Source organism: Choloepus didactylus, chromosome 2, assembly GCF_015220235.1.
Source record: "Choloepus didactylus isolate mChoDid1 chromosome 2, mChoDid1.pri, whole genome shotgun sequence".
Lineage (NCBI taxonomy): Eukaryota > Metazoa > Chordata > Mammalia > Pilosa > Megalonychidae > Choloepus > Choloepus didactylus.
The window spans coordinates 59,386,398-59,399,615 of NC_051308.1; the positions used below are offsets into that span (position 1 = coordinate 59,386,398).

At 50.7% G+C, this 13,218-nt stretch overlaps 1 protein-coding gene across 4 annotated transcripts in view; it reads right to left on the reverse strand.

The window, feature by feature from the left end:
* LOC119516029 overlaps positions 1–9,432 on the reverse strand; it is a 31,549-nt gene extending 22,117 nt beyond the window's left edge. For 3 of the 4 annotated variants that reach the window (XR_005213182.1, XR_005213181.1, XM_037812227.1), the window contains exon 1: positions 5,939–6,412. Coding sequence is in view for 1 of the 4 variants with exons in the window: in XM_037812227.1 (XP_037668155.1) it covers positions 5,939–6,399 (461 nt within the window). In the remaining 3 variants the exon portion in view is untranslated. Of the gene's footprint in view, positions 1–5,938; positions 6,413–9,185 lie in introns of those variants that run through there. The other variant, XR_005213183.1, reaches the window with a different exon arrangement.
* Positions 9,433–13,218: the final 3,786 nt, after the last annotated feature.

Here is a 13,218-nt window from a genome sequence, read left to right on the forward strand (position 1 = left end):
CCGCCCCCAGGCATGGGGGTGGGGGAATCCCATAGTGAGCCTTACATGCAGCAGGGGCACTTGTCCAGGGAGTCCAGAACCTGGGCCTGGCCTCCTAGTAGGGAAAAGGCAGCCTTTCCTGGCTCCAGAGTAGGAGGGCCCCCGGGTGGCAGCTCTTGGGGAGAGGCCGGGCCTGTGGAGAGGGGTGGAACCACTAGCAGCAGCCCCCACACCTCTCTTACCTGTGACAGGTGAGAGCTCCTCCACCCGTCTTCCCTGGGCCAAGCCCACTCTGCCTTCCCTAACCTCCCACTGCTTAGCAGTCCTGGAAAGATTAACAAGACCAGTCTCCCCCAGTTACAGGAGGGAGGTGAGCCTTGTCGACCTCCATAGTAAAACCCACCAGAGAAGGAAGAGAGTAGCCTGAGGCAGCTCAGGCAGCTGATGGCTGCGGTGGGACCAGCCCAACTCAAGGTGCTGCTTGAAGGGTTTTGGCAGTGCCTGTGATCCTGCCAGGATGAGCCAAGATGGACCAACTCCCTGATGGTTAAAAAAAAAAAAAAAAAAAAAATCCCCAAGGAGGAGTTTGGAAACAGTAAGCTCTGCAGAACTGGGGGCCTTGTCTCTCCCCCGGTGTCGGAAAGCAGCAAGTCCCGCCCAGAGCCACACCACCCCCAGTCGCTGCCTCCGTTTCTGTCTGGTTCTGCAAATGCCTCCTCTGCTGCCCTCCCCACACCTCACCCAATGAACCAGGCCCACCCTGCTCCCAGGTCAAGTACACACATTTATTCCAGCTTTTGGACTAAGAATGAGGTTGACATTGGGGCTGGGATAGGATGACTGAGCAGTGGTGGGCAATTGGGACCAGCAGGAGGCTCCTGCCCTGTGGACGTGAGGACTGCCCCTCAGCCATGACCCCAAAGTCAGCTTTCAATACAGGGCACTGCCTGAGATGGGGTGGATGAGAGGAAGGGGTGGGGGGTGGGCTTCTGCCTTAGGCTGTCTTTCCCCCCAGCTCAGCCCTAAGCCAGGAGGATCCCGTGAGACCCCAGGGCTGGGGAATGAGTCCCTGGCCTTGTGAACTGTTGGGGGGCTGGGGAGAAGAGGTAAGGGAGCAGAGTGGCAGGGCTGGTTTTCTGGGTGGGAGAGAGACATCCACACAGGCTGGAAAGCGGACAGAGCCCTCTCAGGCTGACAGAGCTCACTTTGGCTGTAGGGATCTGGGGGCTTTGCTGGACAGGGAAAGGCTCCTCCCTCCCAGGAGAAGCAGGCCATAGCAGGCCATAGCCCAAGGCAGCTGGGAAGATCCCTCTGAGCTGGGAGGAGCCCTCTCCAGTGGCTGTGTGCAGGCAGTGCCAGCCAGGCTGCTCCTGCAGCATCAGCTGCAAGAAACTGCTGAGAAGTTCCTATCCCCCCTCGCCTTGGGCACCCCTGCTTCCCTTGGGGCCCCACCCTCCCTGAGCCTGTGCCCCACATCCCAGGCACCTCACCCAGGATTTTATGTCCTAGGGAGTGGGACAGAGCTGTTAGCAGCTGAGGCCGCACCCCTGAGTGCCTCTCCTGCCTCTGGCCAGCCCTGCTAGCAACCCCTAGCTGAGGTGGGCAAGGACGGAGGGAAAGGGCCCCTGCTCGGTCTTCCAGGGAGGATGTCTTGCCAGGGAGCCCAATGCCAGCTCCTGAACTGAGCCCCTGGATAGGCCTGGCCTAGGTTTCCTCTGCCTCCAGCCCTGCCCACTGTTCCTTGGCCAAAGCCATCCCCTGTCCAGACACCCTGTGGTCCAGTCCAGGCCCTAAGGGAGCATCAGGTGCTGTCGTGCCCTCTGTACCCCTCTTGACCCTCAGGGAGACCCTGCTTTGGACCCAGGAAAGAAGAGGAAAGGGTCTGATACAAGGACCTGGCAGGGCTTGGGGCAAGTTAGGGGCCTGGCCTGGGCCCCACCCCCTTCCCTAAGTGTCCAGTTAGGAGGAGGAAGTCTGAATCCCATCCAGGATTCAGGACAGAAGGAACCAAAGAGAGGCACTGCTGTGGGGAGGGTAAGGAGGCAGAGCAGGCCCAAAGAACAGCATGAAAAGGCCCAGAGCCAGTCTGACTGGCTCTGTCCTCTCCCCTCCCAGGGCTCGCCTGGCTCTGCCCTCACTCACATGCCATCCAGGGCACCCAGACCTCAAGGGCCTGCTCTGCTACCAACACCCCTGCTGAGCTCCACTCCAAAGCCCCTCTCAGGGACATCCAGGGCCCTGGCTTCCAAAAACCCCAGGTTGAGAGCTTGGCCAGGTTAAAGACCCTGGAGGGCAGCATGGGAAGGAGCTGGGGACCTGTGTAATTCTCTCCAGAGGGAGCTAGGACAGGGGCAGAGGGCAAGGGAGAAATTGCTGGTGCTCCCGGTCCTGGCCCCAGGGCCACCTCACCATCCATTGCCCTCATCTGCTCCCCGGCCCCCAGACTCCTCTGGCTTCACGAACAGCTCTCCACGTTCCCCAGCTGTCACCTCCCGCATCCAGAGCTTCTCTAGCCCCGCTGCAAAGCTTGTGGCGCCACCTGGTGTTCATATCTGGGGTGGCAGGCAGGTTGGCACCAGGGACTTAGAGGAAGGGGCTGCACCCTCGCCTGCCCATCCCTTCCACCCCACTGTGCTCTGCTCAGGGTCTCCTGGCCCTTGCACTGCTGGATTCCGCTGCTCCTGCTGCCTCCCACCTGCTCCAGCCGCAGTGCCTGCAGCCGGTCCTCAGTGTTTGAGAGCTGGGGCACACTAGCTTCTACCTGCAGGAAGGAGAGATTTAGAAATAGCAACAGCACTGTGATACGGAGTTAACAGTTAATCCTCATGACAATGCTGAGGGGAGGTTCTATTATCATCTCCATTTTGCAGATGAGGAACTGGACTCAGGAAGAGTAAATAACATGCCCAAGGCCACACGGTTGGTAAATGATGGCCGGGGATTGAACCCCACCTTCCAGAAAGCCCAGAGCTTCCTAGCTAGGCAGAGAGCCTGAGGCGGGACCCACGGAGCCCAAGGACCCCAGCTCAGGACAAACACAACTCCCGGAGGGGGCAAGAGTAGAAAGAACACTAGACTGGGAGTTTGGTTTTAAGCCCAGCTCTGCCACCAACTTGCTGTGGGGACTTTGGGCAAGGCCCTTTAGGGATCAGACCTCACGCCCTCCAGGAGTGCTCTGAGCTCGACCCTGGGCTTGGGGGCTGGGCTGGCATAGCTGCAGCACACCTCCCCGGGGGTGCCCAGGGAAAGGTGTTTAACGAGGCCCTGGGTTTCTGACAGGTGGTGACTCTCAGACCCTCAGAGACTGAAAGAGACCCTCAGAGACTGCTGGTTTCTTCTTTGCCCCAAGTTCCCCCCTGCTAAGAAGCATTTGTGGCAATTTTTAAAAAACTCTTGGCTTCCCCTCCTAACATGACCTTCAAAGTTCTTGTCTCCCTTCCCCTGAGCCTCAGGCTCTGGCCACCTTGGGCTTCTTACTGATGTTTGGAAGGTGCTTTCCTTGGTCTCTGAGTTTCTGCACAGGCTGTTCCTTCCCTGGGGCTGTCCTCTTCTCACCTGTTTGCCTGGAAGTCTCCCCACCCTTCAGTTCTCAGCCCAGACCAGGTGGGGTCCCCATGATATGCACCCCCTTAGCACCCTGCACCTCACAGACGGGACTGCTTGACTGGTGCAGACGGTCTCCTAGAAGCCTCACAGAGGCAGGGAGGCTGGCTGTCACTGCCGCATCCCAGCACCAGGTGCTGCACGGGACACGCAGTAAACTCTCTTGAAGCTCAACAACTTCTGTTCATGGCCCAACATGACCATCACCACCTACTCATGTTTACTCAGGAACAAAGCACTTGGCCTCATGTCTGCTTTTATCCATTTTCCTGTCCCCTCACCTCCTGTCCACCTAAGGACAAGAGCTATGTGCCCTCACAACACAGAGGCTAGGAAGGGGTTGATGCTGGGGTGGGGTGGGGGTGGGGTCCTTAAATCCTGACTCCAGCCTGACCTGTTGGCTCCCAGGAGTCCACATCACAGCTTTCCCGGGTGAAGTGCCTGTCACACTCCCACAGCCCAGCCAGTGCCACACTCTCCTCCTGTGGGTGGGAAAGCACAAGCCTGGGGAGACCTGCACACATTAAAGGTAGGATGTAGGGAAAGCCAAGCCCACCATGGCCAGAGAACAGCAGGTGCACAGACCAAGCAGGAAAGAACCCCAAGGTTCTTCTAATCCAACCTGCTCATGTAAAGAGAGGTAAACCGAGGCACAGAGAGGTGAGGGGACTTGCCCAAGGTCTCTCGGAACTCAGATCTGACTCAGGGCTCTTCCAGTGTCTGTGGTCTGGGTGCTACACAATGAGCCTCCACAGAGACACGAGTTGCAACATAGGGACTCCCCACACAGACAGGACCTTTGGGGCCCATGCCTGTTGGCTGGGGGACCTAAGGACTGATTGGGAGGACTCCCCGACAGAGGTGCAGAGTTCCCCTGTGGCCTCTGTGCTCCCAGACCAATAACTGTGCTCTGGAAGATTAATATCCCAAGCAACCTGGCAGCCAAGCCTTTTGTTATCACTGCTATTAGTGGCTTAACATTAGTATATCAGTTGAGAACCTGCTATGTGCTAAGCACTTCCATACACATTTCCTCATTTAACCCCGACAACCCTAAACATAGGCTTCATTACCCTTGTTGAGAGAAGAGGAAAAGGAGCTTTGGAGAGGTGAAGTGGTGGTGAGCCATTAGGTGCCTGGCCCTGGAACCCCTCCCTGCAGTCCCTTAAGAGAGTTCTCTCTCTGCCTGGCTTCAGCACCCTCCCAGCCCTGTCTCCATGTGGAAGCTGCACTCCCTACCCAGGTCAGGAGGTGGCAGATGATGGTCAGAGAGGTCTCCAGGTTGGTGGCCTGGCTGCCCAGGTCTGCACTCTGCTCCTGGAGGCTCTGCAGGGCCTGCTGCGTCTGCTGCTCCTTGGCCAGCTTCTCAGCCTGCAGCTCCCTCAGCAGGAGCCTGGGGGTCAGAGGGGCAGGCAGCAGAGGGCTCCGTGAGCTGGGGTCCCCTGCAGCTGCTGCCCCTTCAGCTCTCCCTCATGGGGTGGCTGGCATTACAGAAAGTGGGGACACTGGGTTGGGAGTCTGGGCCTTGCTCTGCCTTTTCTGGGAATACTTGTCCCCCAGTCTCCCTGGGGTTACCATACTCACCTCCCAAGGGACCAAACCCTGCCCATGTGGAGGTTAGCCTATCTGGTACGATCTGAGAAGGCCTGGAAAGGGCTTCTCTCTGGTTCCCCAAAAGAATCTCTTAAAGAGGCCTGAAATTCACTGTTATGGTGGGGCAGATCACCCCATGACCATCTTGGACATGATTTGAGGCTCCTGGCTCTTCCGCTTATATTCAGTCCCCCCTTCCAAGAGTCCAGTAGGTAGTGGTACCCTGAGCTTGTCTTCCTGATTTGGACCTGATTTGTAGAAGGGCAATCAGTTGCCCAGGGCCACGCAGTGAGTGGCTGAACTGGAATACAAACCAGGTCACTTCCGGATAAAAACCTTTAGATGGCTGGCATGGTGACCAAAGGACAAATGCCCACTCCTTAGGGTGTGTTCAAGGTCTCCCTTCTGCTGCTATCCCCCTCAAACCCTATGCTGCAGCAATCCCAGACCCATCTCCAATGCTCCAAGGATGCTGCCTTGTGTCCCGACAGGCCCCCTCCCTGGGGCCTGTTGCCATAAGCTGGCATCAGCAGGGCAATAAAGGAGTCCAGAGGGAAGCCAGTTATACCATCACCAGGTATCAGCACTGCTCAAAGTGTGCTCATTGTCATAACAATCTGAAGCAGGCAAGACAGGAATAACACTCCATTTAAGGAAAGTCCAAGACCCAGGGTGGTTAAATGAGGTGCCTGTGGTCTTGCAGCAGGAGAGTGGCAAGCTCCCAACTCTCAGCGCAGTTTGTCTGCCCCACTCCTCTCCTCACCAGATGTTCTCCAGCTGCTGCATCGTGGAGCCACCACTGGTCAGCTCCGCCACACTCTCCTTCACCTCCCCCAGCTCCTGCTGGCTCCTGACCTGCTGTAGCTGCAGAACCTGGGCGAGCTGGCCCAACTGGCCCAGGGTCCTCTCCATCTCCAAGGTGCGCTGGATTATGACTCCCAGCCTCTGCTCCAACCTCCGGCTAGCCTCCTGGGCCTCCTGCACTCTTCTCCCCAGGGGCCGGAGTGTCCCCATGGAATTTCGGAGGCTGGCGGCCAGAAACTCAACAAAGCGCTCCAGACGGGAGCCTGATGCCTGGGCCCGGTCCAGCTCTCTGTTGAGCAGCTTCAGGGGACCCTCCTCCAAGCACACCAGCCTCTCCCGCAGCACTGCCAGCTGGCCCGGCAGCTCCACCCCAGCCCAGAGCACCTGGGCCAGTCTCTCTGGGGGCGCTTTGGCCAGCATCTGCTCGGTCACCCCTGTGGCTTCTCGGACCTTCAGCCCCAGCTGGGCCTGTGCTATTCGAAGCTCGGCCAGCTCCTGCTCCAGGACCCCCAGGCCGTGACTCTGCAATATAACAAAGCAGGGGTCGTACTTTACTAGCTATTTGAGGGATGACCTGCACCTATGCTGCCCTCTAACCAGTTATGGTTACAACAGCTACACGGGCACCTTTTCCTGCCCCAGCCCCTATGGAGGGCATTGTATGCACTTTTAATTCTAACGGCTCTTTGAAGGGAGTTTTTGGTTTTGTGTCCATTTTACCAATAAGGAAGCTAAGGTTTAGAAAGATTAGGTAACTTGCCCAACATCACACGGCGAGTTGAGTTGAGATGTCAGTCTGACTCTAAAGCCTAGAACTTAATTACCACCCTCTTAACCAAGTATTTGAGTGTCTGTTGTGCAACAGGCATAAGGCCCAATTTTAGGCTGCAGATAGAGCAATGAACAAACAAGACAAAAAAATTCTCCTCTCATGGAGCTTACATCCTGGTGGGAGGAAACAGATACAAGGCAAACCAGTAAAATAAATATGTCAGATGGCAATAAGTGCTTCAGAGAAAGACAAAGCAAGGGAAATGGACAGAGATTGCTAGGAGTAGGGGGATTTGCCATTTTAAGTGAGGCAGCCAGGAAAGGTCTCACCAAGAAAGTGCTGTTTGAGCACCAACCCAAAGTGGGGGCATGAGAAAGCCATGCAGGTATCTGGAAGAAGAGTGTTACAGGTTTTGGGAGGTGGGGATAGGGAAAGAGGGGGAACAGCAAGGAGCCCATGCAGCTGGAGCAAAGACCAGTAGCTGAGCTCAGAGAGGCAATGGAGGGCCCAAAATGGCAACCCTAAGACAATGCTGCTGGAATAATTGAACATAGTGAAAGAACGTTGATGCCCTGAAATCCCAAGAAAAGATTTAACCAAATGTGAGTGCGATGGAACCAGGTTCCTCATACATTCCACATCCACAGAATCACTTCGTCAATCCAGAAATGCCGAGCAGTGAGGTGGAGGTGGAGGTGGGAGGTGGGCGGTGGGAAGTGGGAGGGGGGAATGACCCAATTTTGCAGCAGGAGGAAACCGAGGCCCAGAGAGTTTAAACAATTTGCTCACAGTCATTCGGCAAGTCAGTGGTAGGACAAGAGCAAAAACTCAGAACCTTTTTCTCTGAGGACTGGGTTCCCTCCTATTTCTTGACCCCTCCGCCCATCTCCAACCCATGAAATCTCCTGCCACCAGGCAGCTCCTTGACCAGAGCAAACGGTGAATTCCCCTGATGATGATCTTTTCCTTTGTCTCTTTAGATTTTTCTGTTTGTTTTTGGAGTGGGTTGGGCAGAGGCAGAGATGGGGCCTGATGATTTCTGTTGTTTGCACTGGGAGAGACGTATAAGCTAGTCTGTACCCAGAAACCCTGTCCTCCCCAATCAGGGCTCCCCACCTTAGGCAAAAGCCTAACAGACAAGGGCACAGGGGAAGCTCAGGGACCTAAAGGAGAGTGATTGGCCTGTGGAGGACAGTGGCCACAGACATTCATGACCACTCGGAGCCCACCTGACTTTCACTGGGGCTGCAGGGCCTCTCAGACAACCAGTGTCTTTTCAGGACAGCAGGGCAGAGCCTCAACTGAGGAGTTATCAGCAGGTTCCCGATTGTCCTTCCTCCTGGCATCCAGAGGGGATTTGCCAGAACACTTGAGAAGGGTCCAAGACCCAGGTTCTAGGCACAGTTCTGCCATCAACTAGCTGTGTGACTGGGGCTAGGCCCTTCCCCTCTCCAGGCTTCATTTCCTACTTGGTAAAATCAGAGTGATGGACTGTTTAAGGAGGGAGCTCCTAAATGCTGGTTCTGGCTCTTTCAGAATCAGCTGGGAGGAGGGAGAGGAGGGTGTCCCCTGATAAAATTTAGACTCCCAGGCCTCACTCCAGGGCTAATAATTTGCCAGAGGTTATCATCATCATCATCATCAGTAATATTAGTGTTATGCACTCATAGTAATTACGATGTGTACTGAAATTTGAGAACTACTGCTCAGTGGAGTTCCTACATAATTTGATGGGCCTGGTGCAGGGTGGTGGGGGTGTCTGTGCAGCTACAGGGGTCGCAGGCCCCCGAAGCCGGCCCTGCCTCCACCTGTTCTAAGGCTCTAGGGTCACCATCCTCCAGTGGCTCTGGGGATTCTCCCATCTCCAACACCGTGCCTCCTTCATACTCACCTCCATTAGAGGACTTGATGAAGACTGGGTGTCTCACACAATAATACTCTGCCCGGGCAAGGCCCTGCCTCAGCTGAGGGGCCAAGAGGATAGCAAGCACAGGGCTGAGCTGGGAGGGAAGGGGGCAGAGAACTCACACGACCCTTACAATCACAATCCAGGGCATTACTAAGACACATAAAAGCCACAAAATCTGGTTTGTTTCCTTTTAAGACACTACCTGAGCCCCTCCCCTCCCCAACACCCCAGTTTTTGGAATAAGAAAATCAACGTTAATACTTTCCCCACACTGAGCTGGCGGGTGAAGTTTTAATTCTAATAGCATTTCTCTCCCTAAGTGACCCCATTACCAAACCCTCCCCAGAGCTGCAGAGGTGGTGACCCAGCCTCACACCCCGTCCCCTGGATGGGAGTGGGGGAAAGGAAGCTGGGGAAGATCTGGGTGAGAGGTAAATAGGGGTGGGGGAGAAGCAAGACTTCAGAACGCACGCACTTCCCTGTCAGCGGCTGGGCACCCCTCCACCCCCACCACCCTCTGCCTACCTGCTCGCTGAGCTCGGCCAGGCCGTCCTGAAGCCCCTGCACGGTGGTCCCCAGCACCCGCAGCCACTCCAGCTGGACCGCAAGCAGCCAGCCCTGCAGCCCCACGCTGCCCGCCGCCAGTAGCAGCAGGAATGCGCCTAGGAGCAGCCGGCCCCAGCGGCGGCCACCCCAGGCTCCCGCGCCAAGCCGCCCAGGGGAGTGCGCGGGACCGCCGTCGGCCGGCTCCTGGCTCACCCGGTTGCGCCTCGCCGCCATGCCCGCGTTGCACGAGGCTGGGCCACGGCCCACGACCACCCGGCAGCCGAGGGCAGTGTTACACCGAGCGCCAGGAGCCCATGGCGCAAGACTCCGGCGTGAGGCCCCGCAGCCTCCGCCAGAACTCGGTGCCGGAGCTGCGAAGCATCCGGGAAGGAGGGGCGAAGGTCGTCAGAGCAACCGGCTTCTGGTTGGCTGCTCAGGTGCTCCCTCAGCCAATGAGAAGAAAGAGAGGGAAGTTTGGGCTCGGTCTGGGCTGGTGGCCGGCAACGGCTGGTGGGCGACGGGGGCGGGGAGCGAGCGGCTGCACCTGGGCTGGGAGCACAGCTGACCCCCACGGCAAGGGTTCCCGATACATGAGTGGGAATTAAGTTTTCATTTCATTTCATTTTTCCTTTCCCATCTGACCACAATAGATGGTCCTCAACAATTCTATATTATCTTCCACAGCTCAAGGCAGTGTAGGAACTTTCCTCCTATGCAGTGTCACTACACTTTGGAAATGATGTACAATAAAGGCAATATAATTTGGTTTAAAAGATAGACATGTGAAACATCTTACTCGCCCACCTTAAAATTAACAGCAGAGACCACGCAACTCAATTGAATAAATCTGTGATGTTAACATAAGCAAATGCATTCAATAGCAGTCTCTCAACTACTAGTATTACATACCAAAATCAGTTAAGGTGAGTCAGGAGAGGCGAGAGGAGAAGGCAGAGTTTACAAAAAGAGAGAAAATTCACTTAAATGATTTTGTACAATAGTTTATTACTTTTACTTACTTTTATTGGTTAAATATATCATACATAGAAGAATGTATAAAATGTATTTTTTTTTTTTTTGCTTAAAAAATGAAAGTAAAGTAAACTCCATGTGGCCACTATCTAAATTAAGAAATAGGTCTTTGCTAGTTCCTTAAAGGCCTCCCCTTAGTGCCTCCCCAACCTCATCCCCTTCCTTCTCTCAGGAGTAACTGCTATCCTGATATTTGTGTTAATCGCCCTCTTGCTTCTCTGTATAGCTGTACCACGTGTATATGCATCCTTAAACAACACAGTGATTTATAGTTTTGCCACTTATGTATACATTTTTATTTATCTGGAGTTCATTTTTGTGCATAAGGTATGGATTCTATCACTTGTATAACCAATTAACTCAGAGCAATTTATTAAATAGTTCATCCATTCCCATTGATCTGTAATACCCACTATGTCATAAATCATTTCCAATAGGCATGGATCTATTCTTTTCTATTATTCTATATGTCTATTCATACACAAATACCACACTATTTTAATTATAATGGAGATAAAAAGTCTTTACATCTAAAAGGGCAAGTTTTCTCCTTTTGTTTTACTTCTTCAGGTATTCTCAACTATTTTTGACTCTTTGTTCATCCACATAATTTTAGAATCACTTTGTCAATTTGCATGAAAAGCCCTGTTGAGATTTTTATTGAAAATGCTTTGAATGTATAGATGAATTTGGGGGAAATTGACATCATTGTAATATCTTCCTATCCAAAAACATAATATGTCCATTTATTTATACCTTTTAAATTTTCTTTCAATGAAGTTTTATAATTTTCTCCATGTGGGTTTTATACATCTTTTGTTAGATCCATTCCTAGAGTATTTCATAGATGTTTTGCTGTCCTAAATGATAGCTTTTTAAAGTTATATTTTCTAATTGACTGTAGCTGTTTATACAAATACAAATGAATTTTTGCATATTGGTTATTTTATCCAGAACACTTGTTAAATTCCTGTAATTTGCATAATTTATATGTAGACTAGTTTGCATTTTCTGTATAGGCAAACATATCATATGCAAGTAATCCCAGTTTTGTTTCTTTCTTTCCAAATCTTATACATTCATTTATTTTTTCTTGCACTAGCTAGGAATTTTAACATACTGTTAACTATAAATGATGGCAGCAGGCATTTTCCTACCTCCTGACTTTAAAGAGAATGCTTTCAACATTTCATCATTAATTATGATGTTTACCGTGGGTCTTTGTAGATGCCCTTCCTAAAGTTAAGGATGTTTCCTTTTCCCACTTTGCTAAGAGTTTTGTTCTGTTTTGTTTAACTCACTAATATAATAATAGCAAACACGTAGGGATTGTTCCAGGTGTTTTACCAATATATAACTATTTTAATCCTCTCAACAAATCTGTGAAGAAAGTACTATTATTATCTTCATGTCTATAAAATAAGGAAGGAAACGGAAGTTCAGAGAGATTAAGTAACTTGCTGAAGATTGCTTCAGTGGTATTTCTGTACTCAAAACCAAGCAGTCTGGCTCCAGAGTCCGTGTTATACCCAACACTCATTGGATGTTGAATTTTATTGAGTGTTTTATCTGCATTTATTGAGATGATTGTATGTTTTTCACCTTTAATTTATCAATTACATTAATCGTTTGTCTAATATGAACCCAATATTGCAACTGTGGTGTAGTCCTATCTTGGTCATGATGCATGAACTTTTTTCCTCCTTGCTCTTCCTCCTTGCTAATATTTGTTAAGGATTTTGCATCTATGTTAATCAGTTAAACAGGCTTGTAGTTTTCTTCTTTTGTTCTGTCCTTGTGATTCTGGTATCAAGATTAGGCTAACTGCATTTAATGAGTTAGGAAGTGTCCCTTTTTCTATTCTCTGGAGAAGTTTGTAAATATTGTAAATGTTTCTCAAACATTTGGAAAAGCCTTTAACCTAACAGACCTCTGGGCTGTGTTTTCTTTGTGGGAAAATGTTTACCAATTGAATTTTTTTAATGATATTGGATTATCCGGGTTTTCTGTTTCTTCTTGAGTCTGTTTTGGTAAATCATTTTTTCTAGGAATTCATCCATTCCATCAAAATTTTCCATGTATTAACCTATGGTTTTAAATAGTATCTTTTGTTTCTGCTGAATCTGTAATTACAACCTCTTTTTCATTCTTAATAATGTTTATTTTGCCATCTCTCCTTTTTCCTTGAGATTTGTCAATATTATTAGTCATTTTAAGTTTTCTTATTCCCCCTACTTTGTCTTTTAATTCATTAATCTCTGCTCTTGTTTGCATTGTTTTCTTCTAATTTCTTTAAATTTATTCTGATGATTTTTTTTCATTGTTTAAACTTAGTTCTATATTAGCCAGGGTAGGCTAACTGCTATAACAACCTCCCAAACTCAGTAGCCTAATACAATTAAGTTTTATTTCTCATATCACAATCCACAATCCTGCGGATTGGCATGGAGGACCTTCTCCATGTGAAATCAGGAACTTGAGCTCTTTCATCAACTGGCTCCATCTCACACTAGGGCTGCAGAGTCCCACAAAGGAATCCTTACATTCCACTGGTAGATGAAAGAGGAGAGAGTGGATACTTGCACATATGGTTTTAGGGATCAGCCCTGGAAGTTATACACATCAATCTTGCCCATATTCCATTGGCCTGAACTCAGCTATAAGACCACACCTCACTGTGGGAAACTTGTCTTTGCTATGGAACCCTTTCTCATCAAGTTTGAGCCTTTTTTCTTTTCCAGAGTAAGCCTATAAGTTATAATTTTTCTTCTGCTTTGACTTTAACTGGGTCCAACAAGTTTTGAAACATAGTGTTTGTTTATTATAAATAGTATTATTATTTTATTAGTTCTATAAATTTGCCTCTTCTCCTTATTTATTTCTGTGAATCATTATATTGCTTAAAGGTGTGTTTTGGGGGCAGGGAGGGTACGGGGTGGGGGGAGGTGTGCTTTAAATTTGTCCAAATGTATGATATTTT